This window comes from Palaemon carinicauda, chromosome 3, assembly GCF_036898095.1.
Source record: "Palaemon carinicauda isolate YSFRI2023 chromosome 3, ASM3689809v2, whole genome shotgun sequence".
NCBI classification, from domain to species: Eukaryota; Metazoa; Arthropoda; class Malacostraca; order Decapoda; family Palaemonidae; genus Palaemon; species Palaemon carinicauda.
In genome coordinates this window covers 131,747,512-131,762,642 of record NC_090727.1, presented here as the reverse complement: position 1 = coordinate 131,762,642, position 15,131 = coordinate 131,747,512, and the positions used below count along the sequence as shown (strand labels likewise).

Below are 15,131 nucleotides of genomic sequence, written 5' to 3'. Positions count from 1 at the left end.
CACCGGCCAGGGTAACAAACCAGCGGCTGTCTCTCCTACGCTGAAGAGAAAGAGAGGAGTGGACTTCGTGGTGACTTCCCCCAGGGCGAAGTTGGTTCCCAAGAGGTCGGTCTCGAGGGTCCCCTCTCCTGCACGAGTACTCTCTCCTTCTCCCGCCCTGGAAGGATTTTTGGCGGGGGGGCTTTCCGTTGAAGATTTCTCCATCGGACAAGGGGTGACTGCTTACCTCTTCCTCTGGGAGCTTACCAGGTTCTTTCCCTCCTCGGTTACGGCCCGAGGTTTGGTTCAAGGAAGCTACAGGAAGATCAAGGGTACTTTCCTCCTCTCGAGCTCAGGCACCTTGGCCTTTCGTCGTTAAGTATCTACTTGCGGACAAGCTCGATGTTTTACCATCTGGACGCACTGACTGAAGGCTTCCTTCGGGTGTCTCATCTGTGGAGGTCAACGACCTCAGACACCCTTCCATCCTTGAGAAGAGTTTTGTCTTTGCCCAAGGACAGAGACTTAAACATCTGCTGTGCGGAGTAAATCGACTTCCGGTTTCACTCCTCCAAGGCGCTTTCTTCCAGACTCTGCAGGGCTCCAGCTCCCTTTTTCTTTCAACCACGTCGGCCTAAGTTATCGGCTACGACAACTGGGACAAGGTGTCCAATTGCAGTTTCCTCCTGTCAGGAACAGATGGCACGGGAGACTCCCCCGGGGGGGCATAGTCCTAAAAGGAGTTCACGAACTCTAGGATTGCAGGTTTTTTCGCTGGGAGGATGCTTAAGGTTACTCATCCGAATGACAGCTTCCCGATGCCCATTCCCGCACAATCTCTGTGAGTAGCCAAGGATATCGCGCCTGCCGTCTCTGTCAGCGAATTCAGTGTCTCTGAACCTCTATGCCATAGCATCAGCAGAGTTGCCCGGTTGGGCAGAATGATCCATACCTTAGGCGAAGGTCTTCCTTAGGATCATCGACGGCTTCACCCCCGGCCCCCTCAGTCGATCCTTTCTTGTAAGGAAGGATCTGAGAGGGGATGTCCATAGTCGACCTCTCAGCCCTGATCAAGTTTGTCGAACAAACTTCGGCCAGCGTAGACCAGCAGAATCGATCAGACTGGTAACGAGGCGACAGGACTCCTTTAACCCTGGATCGGAAGGACGGGTACTTTCAGTTTCCATTCCATCCATCTTCCAGGGTGCTCGTCGAATTCAGCCTAAACTGCAAGTATTCCTGCTTATGATGCAGTGTGGCTATCCCGCCGTGGCATAGCAGGTTTGTTTCCCCAGAGAACTCTCCCTGCCTTCCTCTTGGCCGCTCAGGTGCAGACTTCCGCCTCCTCTGCTGTTTGGAGGGCTGGTCAACTCCGGTAGGCTCGGGTTTCGACCTTCTTCAGCGCCGGGAAAAGCTTCCGAATGCTGACCATGAGTGTGGGCTCATGGTATTTTGCTTGGAGCCTTCTCTTCCTCTGCCTCAACATCTGGAGTATCTGGCCATGATATTGAGTCAACCGCCTTACCACGTTGGAAACCCCGCTTCTCGTCCGTCCAGCGAGGTTAAGCAACGTCGGCACTTGGATGGGTGACCACCTGGGGACGCCAGATTCTGTTACCACATCCTCCGAGCCTTCCTTTCGGTTGACTGTGGCAAGACTGAGGAGAGTCGCAGTACCTGTTCTCAGTCAAGCAGAGTTTTCAGCCCTACCTTGGAACGTTTCCTAGTTCTTCTTTCCTCATTGACCCGTTTATAGTCCGAACGGTCGCCTCAGGATAAGTTCCATGTGGGGCGATCCAAGTTCCGGTGGCTTCAGGCAATGTTTAACCGGACTCCCTGGCCCTATGGGACCAGCGGAACTATTAAACCTGCAATGGGTGTTGACCTATGGAGCCTCTTGATGGTAGTGGATATTCTCGTCCTTTCCCCACATTCTTGATGCGGTTCTCGGACTCGTCAAAGGAAAGGGGGGGGGGCATGTTCCGGTCCAGGCCTATGGTCAAGACCTGAAGGATACCTCTCCATCATTCAGGCAGGCTTAAGGGCCTTAGTCTGGCCCCTCTTCAGTCCTACCGCTCCTGCCAAGTCGCCCCGTTGCGTGTCGACTTCATGCTAACCAGCAGGGGACGCATTTTCACACCTTCACATCTTGCAGTAGAGATACCGGGATGATTGAGATTCTCTCAATTCCACCATCGGCTCTCTCATTCCAGGCAGGGGAATGTTTCTCTCAGACTATCCAAGCAGAGCCTCATAGAGAGAGTGTACCTAGGGGTCTTTGACCTTGGGTAACCAGCAAGTGCTGATCTGGGGGACCTGATCGCGACAGCTTGGAACCTCAAGCTTCCGCTAGTTTTCCCCCCAGTCTCAGACCCCGAGACTCTGGCAAGATGCATTCCGGTGATGGTGGGACAACTTCGACGCCTGCGTCTTCCCTCCTTTTTGTCTGCGGACAATGGGTCTCAACAAAACCAGGTTGTCTGTCAACCTTTCAATGGGAGAGCTCCACTGGGACTATGCGCAGAACGGTTTCTGGACCCTCTGCTTCCCCTGACGGAACTCCCGGGAGAGCTTCTCCCACGGCGCAGACTACTCAAGCAACCACACTGCGACATCTCTCCCGAACCGGGGCGTCGCTTCGGCTTCATGCCTGGAGACACTACGCTTCCTCCTCTAGAAGAGACAACCCGCTACAGTCGCGGTACGGAGGTCGCGTCATCTGCGATAGTCATCCACAGGGGTCTCCCAGGCAAAGTGAAGAGTCTAAGGTGGTTGGTGCCGTGGGAGATATACCTCTTCCCGTGAGGCCTCTTCTCCAGCAATAACGGTCTTATTGCCTTTCGGCGGGAGGAAACTCCTTTCCGCTCTTGGCAATGAAGCCTGTCGCTCAGCCTTTCCCTGACCTTCAGGCTTAAAGGAATAACTTTTTCCTGCCCGCTGGATCTATTCTCGCTCATGCGAAGCTACGATCGTCCCTGCCCTAGTCGGAGGAAGACCTCCAACTTGGAGCATGGCTCGGACTTTTAGTCCTTTAAGAGATCTTCTCAAGACCCTTTTACGACAGGCCTCGGATTGTATTCCGCCTTGGGTCTTCTGCTCACTCTGGCCACGGCCAGTGTGTAAGCAATCTTCTTGGTCTCTTACTACTCCCCCCCTTTCTAAGGAAGAGGGGAAGGCAACATTCAGGCTCGCTCCTGAGTTGTTGGCTAGACTCAGAATCTGAGGGTCCCGACCCTTCGGTCCGATTCATTCAAGATTTTGAGTCTCCATTCTGTGTCTGATGTCCCAAGACCTTCTCTTTCTTGCCAGTACAGGAATCGAGAGGTTAGCGCTGGGAACAGCTGCAGTTTGGCCTCAGTTGCAGCCGATTTGGGAACACAAGGAGGACATGGGGGGAGAGTCACCAGTATACCTCTTCAGCCCGGACTCAAGGACATTCATTTCGACCTGTCTTCAGACCCTCCCCCGTCACGTCGCCCTACAGCACGACGTTGGATACATCGCAACGTCCCTCGCCTTCGAGTAATACTACTCTGTGACGCAGGTGCTACAAGCTGGAGTCTGGAAGCGTCTGATGACCTTCGCAGCCCGCTTCCTGCAGGGCGTGACCCACAGGAGTCTCGATACGTTTTCTATCGCTCTGTGGTGGCTACACAACAGCTGGTCTAACCTCAGGCTCCTTTTTGGACAGGTAGCAGAAGGTTGAGGGCATTGTTATCAGGTTTTAGTCTGCATGAACGAAAGAAGTATGTCTGGCCCTTACTTCTTTCTTCATCATCCCCTCTACGGGGAAGCAGCATCCTGGTCTCTGCATAGCTGACCTCGAACCTCTGCAGGTAAACCATGCTTCCTTGTGTTCCGAGTATTGAGTCAATACTGTCGCGTCCCCCATACCCTGACGAGGTGGTATTGGGAACGTCCTAACCCAGAGTTCCTTCTGGAACTCCAGGTCAACTGCCTAAGACGGGTCACACTTCTTCCTTCACACACAAGCTTACGTAGGCCACATGGTTCCTTGCGGTGCAAGGAACTTGTGAGGTGCAGGGACTCCTTTTCTCGAGTGCGACTCACTCGGATTCTGAGTCCCCGGGTAAAGCCAAAGCCAGTATGGCTGGGGACTTTCCACCCTTCCTAAGGGATAAGTCACCCTTTGTAAATAGCGTGGTTTGTATTTCGGTTACGGAACAAATGACAAATTCGAAGATAATTTGTATTTTTCCTAACCATACAAACCTTAGCTATTTACACATATTTGCCCGCCAGCCCTGTCCCCCAAGACAAGTCCTACCTCTAAGTGAAAGTGAGTATTCACCTGTGTGTGAGGGGGAGGAGGGGTAGCTAGCTACCACTCCCCTACCCCCCCGCTAACTAGCGCGGGGGTAATACACCCTCGTTAAATTCTAATGGCTCGCCATTTCAGCTACGCTAAAAGTAATACCCTTTGTAAATAGCTAAGGTTTGTATGGTTAGGAAAAATACAAATTATCTTCGAATTTGTCATATTCATTATGAAATTATGTTAATGAAATGTAATGTTAATATTGTTTTGTAACATTTATTATAAATCACCGTATTTAGGGCTACCAATAAATTTAAAAAGACAATAGATTTAATACATTTTGTAGTGCTTGACTCGCGAACTTTGAACAGCCTCGCAGATACAGAAAATTTATTTTTGAAAAATAGCGATCGCGGAAAAGGGGAATCGTGTAATTCGAACACGCTTAATTCGGGACCCTACTGTACCTATCTGTTTATTGGTTATTTTTCATATTCATAGGTAAAATGTGTTCAAAACTAATGAATTCCAGGTATGAGAGGGAAGAAATATTGTCCTAATGGAAGTTGGGGCAATGTTTGCATACTTGAGAGTCTCAAAGTTTAGTTTAGATCAGGGGCTAATTTTCTCTTAGACCTCAACCAACCTGTAAGGCCTTGGTATCTCTTGATTTTCTTGCCCTTGACTTTTTCCATAAACCCTAGCTGATAGGCTTCTTACAACTATACCTACTAGAAGCAGCAACCCTTCAGTCTCTACATAGGCTAGCTGACCAAGACATTGCAATCTTCCTAAACCCTTTCCAGGAGTTAATCATGAACCAGGTTGTTGTTAGGAGGTATTGGATAGATTGCTTTGACTGTGAAGTCATTTGGATCTGGTCTCAAGGGGGACAGGAGGATGGTGCCACATTATTGACCTGATTCCACTAAACATGTTCCTACAAAAGATACCCTTGCTGATAGACATGCAGAGTTGATGGGGCAATATATCAGGAAGGGAACTTCATGGCATCCTTGGACTAACAAGATATGTACAAGATGTTTACTTTCATATCCCTATTGGTCGGGCATGGTGGAAATATGTTGTTTGTTGTACGAGGCAAGGTGTTCCAGGTCAGAACTCGCTTTTTTTATCTGATGATAGTCCTTACCTGGACTTTGCATACTAATTCATCATGGATTACAAAGAGATTTAACCCTTTCTAGACAAATCGTGTAGAATAGTCAATCATTACCCTTATCCTGAAATAAATTGAAATAGACCAAAATAGCAAGAAAGATTATGAAATGAAAAAAATGCATGAAATATAGAATCAATCTATCTCTCTCTCTCTCTCTCTCTCTCTCTCTCTCTCTCTCTCTCTCTCTCTCTCTCTCTCTCTGTATAATGGAGAAGGCATCTAGTACCACCAAATGAACGCCCTTTTGTCCGATAATCGCTTTATAATCGATGATTTAGGCTAGCTCACTAATGTTAGCACATTGGAGAGTTCAGGGTTGTGAGATAAATGCAAAGGTTAATGAGGTTGGACTTGGGAACTTTTTAGCTTAAGAACCCACTCTTGGAACACATCTCTTATGTGTGGGAGAGACAGTACTTTAAATCCAATATGAGATAGTATGTGTAGGTAGTTATAATCACCCAATGGTCCACAGGTGTACACTTGGTTTATTATGAGAGTGCCACCTTCTTATTTTTTATATACTTTGTCATTGATTTTTCTTTTATGGATCCATTGCATGAACTGATACAGAAACTATAATTTCAGGAGATTAGAGATGTTGAAGCTTTACCGAAAATCACCTTCCAGAAGGCTGAAATGTTTTTTAATGAAGAAACTCGACTGAGGTTGGGATATTTAGCATATTTGGATGTTTTACCTCACCAGTTGGCTATAGTTCATCCTTATAACATTGTTTGTGGCCCAATGGTGTTTGTTGTTCAGGTAAGATTTATTTGTTGTTGAATTTTTAGATCTTCCATTTGACTAGAATGTAGAAACTCATTTGCTGATTTGACTATCAAGTGTTTAATTATTGATATGCTGAAAATTCTTCAAACACGGCCGTTAAATTGGCAGTACTGGGCAACAGATCTAGGGAAAAACATAGACTAAAAAATTTATTTGTAGTCCTATGATCCTGTCATATTTTCATATTAACATTTGAGATACAGGGTTAAGATAAATAGTGTTCTAGATATCAGAACAGACTTCTAAGTTTGGGCTTCATTTCAAATGCATTGTATAAGAAATAGTTCATGTAGCCCTATACATATTAAAATATGCATGATGCTTTTAGTTACGGCTGTTCTTGGTGAAAAAAGATAGACCAATTAGCATTATTCCAAGATTTATGTCATGACAATACTGTACTATAAATTATGTATCTTTAATCAGAGATTAATATACTCTGCACAGCTCTTGATATAAAATCTATTTTATCATCATAGACAGAAAAATAATCTAGCAATGAGTTCCCTATTGCCACTCACTTTCACAAGTTAGAAAGGCAACGTCATTCCCCTTGCAAGAGTTAACCTATCATAAACATTTAGGAGGAGAAGCTCTTATGCTTTGGGTGAGACTTCATTGTGAAGCTAGCTGGCACAAAGTCTAGTCTACTCCTTTTCTTTATTGTACTAGGACCTAAACTCCATGCTCTTTACTGCATTACTAAAATACTGATAATTTCGATTTTTTAATGAGTCTTGTTATTAAGCTAGAGTTTAATCATGCTTTGGTTTACTGTCTCTTTGTTTTCAGAATTTTAAGTGACAATAGAACTTGTGGAAGTACTTTTGTAAGTTACTTTTCAAAGGTATCAATTTATCAGAGTTATTTTAACTTTCAGGTCCCTCATACAAGATTTATGATGGAGCTTAGCAATTCGCTAGAGTGCACTATCCGAGTAGGCGAAAAGGATCCTCAGAGCCTAAGGGTTTATCAGCACAATAAAAACTTAGGTAAGTTGAAAAATGTAACTTGTGTTTACATTGAAGGTATTATGGAATTGTTTGTTGCGCTTATTTATTGTTAGAATATTGATCTACAATAAAGAACCAGGAAAAGTGACTAGGAAATCATGTATATAAAAGGGGCATAGGTGAATACCTGGATCAGATAAAGGAGCTCAAAGCATAAAAGTAAGAAAGCAGTAGTAAGAAGTCATTACACATTGTATCCAATTATCCTGTGAAATAAAAATGCACCAATAATGATAAGCAGTATAAACTCGCTTTAATGAGTACCAGGACTTGTATTTCTCTAGGATGCATTTATTGGCTGGTCTTAATTTGAACCACAAGTTGTTAAACTGTTTAGCATTCTAAGGCTTTCTGGCTTTTAGTATGCAATTAATTTGGTTGAATGTCATATCCATGTATGTATAAGTATTTTGGCTATTCCTGAATTTTATTAAAGCTTCAACAACTATCACTGAGCCACATTAACTGTCAGAAGCAGTTAAGTAATTGAGAAATCGCTTTCCAAAACAGTTAACCGCCCACATGGATACTGCTTTTTCTACTAGGGTTGTAGCTTAACTAGTAGTAGTAATAATAATAATTAGACTTAATTGCCCACATATCCCTCAGTGGTGGTTGTTATAGTCTAGAAAGATCTGCATGCAGTTGTCAGAAATATGTAAAATATAATTCAGTATGCACTTTGAGCTAATTGAATGACAGCTAAATGTCCACATCACGGATAAGAAATTCAACAATCCTCGCATTCATATTCAACTGTTTAGACGACAGCCACTTTCTAAGGCTCGTAAGATTTTTAAAAAGAGCTTCAAAATACAAATATTTTGCTCATTCATAGAGGAAACCTAACAGATAGTGTATCTCATAGTTAATTTTTAATCAAGATGGACAGCTAGTATTTTGAATGAATTGTGTATAGTTAAAGAAACTTTCTCAATTAAAATATTTGGGGAGGATGGAGCCAGTGTCTCAACCTACAAACAATCATACTTTGAGATTAAGCAACCGCAGGTTTACGCTGGGGAGATGCACTTGGTACAGTATAAAGAGGGTAGCATTATCTGCACAAGAAAAAATCCTTTAAGGTTAAATCACACATCACATCATGATTGTATAGGAAAAGGCACAAGATCATTAACTTGAGGATCACAACATCATATTCATGTAGTCACTACGATGCACTTCAACAGCTCTGCATTATATTGAATACAAATTCAATATTTTTATTTTGTGAATTGATCCATCAGCTCCCATCTGCTGAGTTAAAAAAGACAAATGCCTCATGATTTACAAGGGTCAAGACTAGAATCAGTGGATTTTTGTTCAGTGGAAATTGTAAGATTAGTATTACAATAACTTGGGACCCTTGCAAAGGTCAAACTGCAAACTAGGGGGTAGATGATTACTTGTAGCATATGCAATAAGTTGCTCTATTCTTTTAGATATTAGTATGTAATGTATGCTTTAACTTTTAAAGCTATTGTATTTTTATTAGTGATATTTTCAAAAGTTGAACATGTTTGGAATTGGAAATAATTTGAGGAGTCTAATGAGTAGTATTTTCAACCCCCATTACTTCTTCAGTCAATATTTCATGAATAGTTTGACCTTGATTTTTCATAATGTTAGTTTTCCCTCCAAAATTTGTTTTCAGAAATAGTTCTGAATGTTAAGAGTGAGGAAACGCACACTCTTAGTGTACAGCTTTACCGTCAGCATGTAGTGGGGAGTCCATATTACTTTCATCCAAAACGAAGACAACAAGTGGTTAAGGTAAGGGAATTTAGATCAAGTAAAAGTTAACTGTTCGTTGATAAATGTTTCCTTACTTGAATTTTAACTGTTTTCTTGTTCATTTTAGACATGCTTTTCCAATTTTGCTTCCTCAGTAGTCACCATAATCTTTGTTTAGGCAGTACTTGAATCTTTATTTGATTTTATCCATTCCTCTTGTAATATAAACATTTCTTAGATCTCTTGAAACTTGTCCTTCAAATAATCTGTTTACTTTGGGTCATCTTTATAGAATGACTTGTGACCCCCATTTCTGCCCTCTGTTATACCTTCCTTTGTTAATGTTGTAGATAAAAAAAGGACAAAGTGGTGGTTCTTGTTTTATTGCCAATATTTCTCTGTAATTGTTATAGTAGCCACTGAACTATTTTTAAACCCACCATTGCCAATTTATTCTTTTATAATCTTTGATTTATTTCTTGAGTATTTTAAAATCCACCGCTATAAAATGTGCCTCGTGTCTTTATATAAGGTGCATGTTCTATAGTTCCTCTTGTATGGAAATCACATGCTGCCAAATTGGAAATTTCTCTTCCAGATGTTTTTTGAAGTGATCTATTAATTTCTTATCTCTTTTAAAACAGATGTTTTGAAGAAACAAAGCAGGAATGAGGTCTTTGTGGGGAAATTGGTGTCCCATTGCTAAAATAGCCTCACTTTTGAATATTTTGAACATTTTTTAAAGTAATTTTCCTTGATCATTTTATGTCATGCTTTTACAATTTACCTTTCTATACCACCAAAAAGATGAAGACTAGTAAGTCACTAATCTGGAAAGCTTTACTAGCACTCAAAAATATTAAATAACCTCTAAAAGAATATATTCCATTTTATGTGGATGAAGCCCAAAGTTTGGGTTACAGTTCCCATTGTTCAAGACTGGTTCTTCTATCATTTCATCTTGGAGGTACAGAAATATTTCCCACATGGTGACACCCCATTTAAATTTGTTTTGCTGCCAGACAACGGCCCAAGTCACCCCACCCCCCCTCTTCATGAATGACTATCATCCAAATCTTAAGTTTATTTCCTTCCCTCTAAACACAACTTCACTTATCTAGCTTATGGACCAGTGGGTAATAGTGACTTTTAAAAGATTATTTTGGTTGCACTTTTCTGCAGGCAGTGAAGGGTATTGATGAAGGAAAATTAACCTTGCAGAAGTTCTGGAAGGACTAATATTTACAAGCCTGTCAAGAAAATTATTTTGCAGGGTGTGGAATTATAATTACAAAGCTGAAGGGTGTGTGGAAGAAAGTGTGCCCGTAGTTTGTTTACATTTTTGTGGGCTCAAAAAGACAGGTGGAATCAAAAACAGTTTTCAATAACATTAACATTGAGCAAGAAGCTCAAATTAGAATTAGCAGAAAATTACTGGATGTATTGGGAAGGGAAAAGTGACAAGTAGAGAGTCTGGGTTTGAAGGGAGAAGAATGAGAGAGGGTGGGGCTTTATTGTTGAGTGAATTGATGATAGATACAGCAGTGGAATGGAATGGGGTGTCATCCAGGTTAATGTGGGTAAGAGTTAGGCTGGTAGATAATGTTAAGCCTTTGTTAGAAGAAGAGCGAAATGGTTTCTGGAATAAGTTAGATCTGTAGGACTAAGTAAAAGAAATTACATAGTTGTGCTGGGTGACTTAAGTGCCAGAGTGGGTGCTGGAGAGGTAGTGTGTCATTGGAAAGTATAGCATATCAGGTGGAAATGAGAGAGGGGAGAGATAGCTAGGTATGTATGTTGAACAAGGGATAGTGGTAAGTAATAGCTTTTTCGAGAAGAGACATTTAAATAAGTATACAGTACTTGGATAAGAGTGGCAAATGAAAGAATAGTAGAAAGAGCATTGATGGATTGTGTGTTTATAACAAGAAAGTTGATTTTAATTTTTAAAGATGTGTGTGTGTTTAGAGGCATGGGTACTGGTATGTCTGATCATTTATTGGATGAAGCAAAATTCATTGTGATAAAAGAAATTGGGAAATAGAATGTGGGGATGCAAAAGGGAGGGGTGAAGGGTTAAAAAATACCAGAGGTAAAAAGTGAATATCAAGAAAAGTTGGAAGTGACACATGACGGGGTGAAAGTGAGAGAAACTGGTGATCGAGAGGAAGAGTGGAAGTTAGTAAGGGGAATTTTTTTTGTGCATGCAAGTGATTTATGTATTAAGAAGTTTATTGGAGGTAGTTTGAGGAGGGCTAGTGAGTGGTGGAATGAAGGTGGAAGAGTAAAAGAGGCTTCAGAAGAATAGCTACAGAGTAACAGTATTGAGAAGTATGAAAGATATAGAGAGAGAAATGTGAAGTAAAACAGAAGGTTGCTAACACAAAGAGGAAGGCTGATTGGAGGTGGATATTTCAAGTGAGGAGTAGTAGTTTTTGAAAGAAATTAAGAGAGTAAGGAAGGGTAGATTGATTAGTGAAGAGACAGTGATAAGAATAGTCGTCTGAGGAATTAATGCCTTCAAAACAGAGAAGCCTAAACAGCTTACATGTGGATGAGACTTGTAGGCACTATGGTTTCTCTAGAGAAGTTTGTTTTTCTTGAATGGTTACAAATGAGACGATAACAAATTCACATCTCATAAATATTCAAGTTTTATTGTAATACTGTAGTGCCCTTTTTACCTTAGCCAACGAAGTTGGGAGGTTATGTTTTTTCCCATTTATCTGTTTTTCCGTTTGTTTGTTTGTTTGATCGTTTGTGAACAACTTCCTGGCCACAATTTTTCTCAAAGAGTTGTGAAACTTTCAGCGATTAATTATGTTGAGACGTGGAAGTGATTCAGTTTTGAAAGTCAAAGGTCAAAGTCAAGGTCGAGCAAATTAACCCTAACCTCGAGAAATAGGGTCTCCACTCTGAGGGCTTTAATAGTTTTTTTTCTGCCAAGGCCTGTCCTGTATCCAGTGTTACATGAATATGAATAAAAACCCATAGATATTGCTTTATGGAATGCCAGGCCTTTCCCACAAATAGTAAATTTGCCAGTGGCAAGGTCTGATTCTATTCAGTAGTTTAAAAGGCAATGATGTTGAGTATCAGAAGGTTTTTATATATATCACCTTTCCTCTACCTGGGAAATTTGTAATTAAATCATATTGAATTGAAACTATTAATGAATTTCTGTTCTTTCTATGCATGGTGTGAAATAGGCAAGTGATATACCTCTTCCACTTCATCTTGACAACCTTGATGATGTATCCGATTCTACCTCTCCGGATGAATATGGCTCAGTAACAAAGGAACCCCTCAGGTACTGAATGGAAAATTTTTATTTTATTTTATTAGAATGTTACAGTCATTAGCTAGACCTATATTACACTAATGCAAAACTTGGTTCATGTCTAAGCTTATCCTTTGTTGATTTATTTTTATTACTGTAGTTGGCTTGTGAGGCTTAAGTTATTTGTATGTAAGTAGACTCTACTGTATTTTCTTATTCTTTTCTTCTTTATCCTGTGTATGGTACTTTACTATTATGTTATTATGTATAGCATTGTACATAGGTTTTATTATCATTATCAATACATATCATCATTATCATCATCATCATCATCATCATCATCATCTCCTACGCCTATTGACGCAAAGGGCCTTGGTTGGATTTCGCCAGTCGTCTCTATCTTGATCTTTCAATTCAATACTTCTCCATTCATCTCCTACTTCGTGCTTCATAGTCCTCAGCCATGTAGGCCTGGGTCTTCCAACTCTTCTAGTGCCTATTGGATTTATATCAAACTGCTTTTTAATAATGTACTGTTTTTTACAGTTACACCAAGAAATGGAGTACTGTACAGTATGTAACCTGCATTGCAAGGCATTGACCTTGAAACTGAATGCTGGGAAATAGGAAAATCTGAGGATTGTTGTGTGTAGTCTTATTACATTACAGTACTAATTCTCTTTTGTGAAACTTAGAGGTACAGTATGTCTCTTCTTAAGTTAGTGCTACATTGTTAAAGGGTTGTTATTCTTTTTACATAAAAGAAATACAAACAACCCATGTCAACTTACCCACCAGACTTTCCCCTCACCCAACTAGCCTTGAATTGTACGAGTCACCTGTTTAATATTGAGTCTCTCTAGTTTTGTTGATATTTTTCCTTACTCATGTGTGTATCCTATCATAAGTATTCCAATATTATATTATTTTCCTACCTTTGATTATATCTGATGTCCTAAATCATTGTTTGTAGTGCGGTACAGGTTATTATCTGTTTATCTACCATGGTACTCGTTGCAAATGATCCGTAAGGGTTCATAATGTTGGATGTGAAAGCTTGTGAGTGCACAATCATTTCTTCCTCTCCTGTCTATTTTCCTTATATTTATATGCAGTAAGATTTGTAAGTTCCGAAGTATTGGTGGTATGGGAGGCTTTGGTGAATGTACAATCTTCATACTGTATGTTTCAGAACATTTTTTATTCATGTTTTCATATCCCTCTCATTACATATTAGTGTGCAATCATTGCTTCTGTATTTTTTTTCATTCTCTTTTCTACTCTTAATTATGTAATTTCCAAATTTATTTCCTTTAGTGTTGTTGAAATTATACTTATTGTAAATAAGTGCGCTGAAATTAATTGATGGCTCTTTTAAGATTTATTTGTTATTGCTCATGTTTAGTTATGAACATAAACTAACCAATGCTATGTTTTAGTGCCCGCTGTATTTGATCAATTGCCTACTACTATTTATTTAGAAACCTAACCTATTTTTATAAATATGATTGTTTAACTTCATACTATCCTAATGATGCTAAAGGTATAGAAATATTAGCATATCATTGGAGGATAAATGGTTGTTATATCCTATGAACCATATTTTCCTTTTTATTTCAGAAGTAAGATGTCTATGACTGGGGTCAACATGGCAAAAAGAGCATTATTAGCAGCCCACAAGCAAAACTCTGAAATTCCAAGGAATAAGTCAAAGGTGAGTAGGACTTGAAATAATTTCTTCTCACCCTGTAGATTTAAATCCAGGAATGGTAACTTTCATTGACATCATCTTCATAAAAGATTTGTCGGATTTTTCAATGTCATTACATGCGGAATGAAATCTCGTCAACCTCTGTGAATGCATATCTCGTCTAGGACTTTGTATGTGTGTTTTTAGTCTCTCTATCTTCATTATAATGTCCTTTAATTCCTTCCAAATCCACACTGGTAGATCCACGAAGGGTCCAGATAAAGTCCTAAATGTGGTGAAGGCAAATAACCTTATACAATATTAGGTGAAGGTTACCATAAAATGTGGGCATGACAATGTTTAGTCTGTGCATACACTAAATCAATACTTATGCCCAAGATACAAAAAAAGAAAAAATGGAATTCTTTTATCATTTAAATATTTTTTGATAACAAAACTGTTTTATACAGCAAAATCCTGCACAGTATTTGAGAGGGGTTTCGATAGGCTATTGAAATCCCAAATCACTTATGATGATTTTATATTGCGCCACTGTACGAACACAAAACTAAACAATAGTTAATATTTATGTATGAATTTATGTAAGGGGAACATACTGTAAAAAAATTACCAAAACTTACATGATACTTACATGACAATTACATTACATTTTTTAATCCCCATTTTCTCCATTCCGTTTTTATGGGATTCGCTATTGTTTCACTATTCATTCTTTCCCTATACAGCACTTGTAAGGTAATGTACATGCTCACACTTGCAATGTTATTCACAGTTGAGTACATTTAAGGAAAACACAGAAGCATGAGGGGTTACTGTACAGAATTGTAATCTAAGGAAGGGCGTCTTTCTATGTAGTCTGTTTACTTCACTTTTAGCATGATACCCTGTTTTGAGTACTGTTTACATTGTTCATTGCAAGACATACTGTAAGTACAGTAGAACCTCTTTTGAGGCATCATACTATAAGTAATGTACACTGCTGGTTTGGAAAGGAAGCCTGTCCTAAACAAAAAGTCTTTATGGATCCAAATAAGACATCAGAAACTGCTTGTTGTTATGATGCAGTTTAATAACCACTTGATCACATTTCTATTCTTTATTAGCTTTAGCCGACATCTGCTAGTTATCAAAAGAATTTTACCATTGAACTACATGAAAAT

General features: G+C 40.1%; 1 protein-coding gene across 4 annotated transcripts in view; it reads left to right on the top strand.

Moving 5' to 3' along the window:
• Window positions 1-15,131, top strand: part of LOC137638531 (uncharacterized) — a 77,218-nt gene that overhangs the window by 33,799 nt on the left and 28,288 nt on the right. For all 4 annotated transcript variants that reach the window (XM_068370658.1, XM_068370659.1, XM_068370657.1 and 1 more), the window contains exons 6-10: window positions 6,030-6,206; window positions 7,114-7,225; window positions 8,901-9,019; window positions 12,190-12,290; window positions 13,881-13,974. In XM_068370658.1, the coding sequence (XP_068226759.1) occupies window positions 6,030-6,206; window positions 7,114-7,225; window positions 8,901-9,019; window positions 12,190-12,290; window positions 13,881-13,974 (603 nt within the window). The remainder of the gene's footprint in view (window positions 1-6,029; window positions 6,207-7,113; window positions 7,226-8,900; window positions 9,020-12,189; window positions 12,291-13,880; window positions 13,975-15,131) is intronic.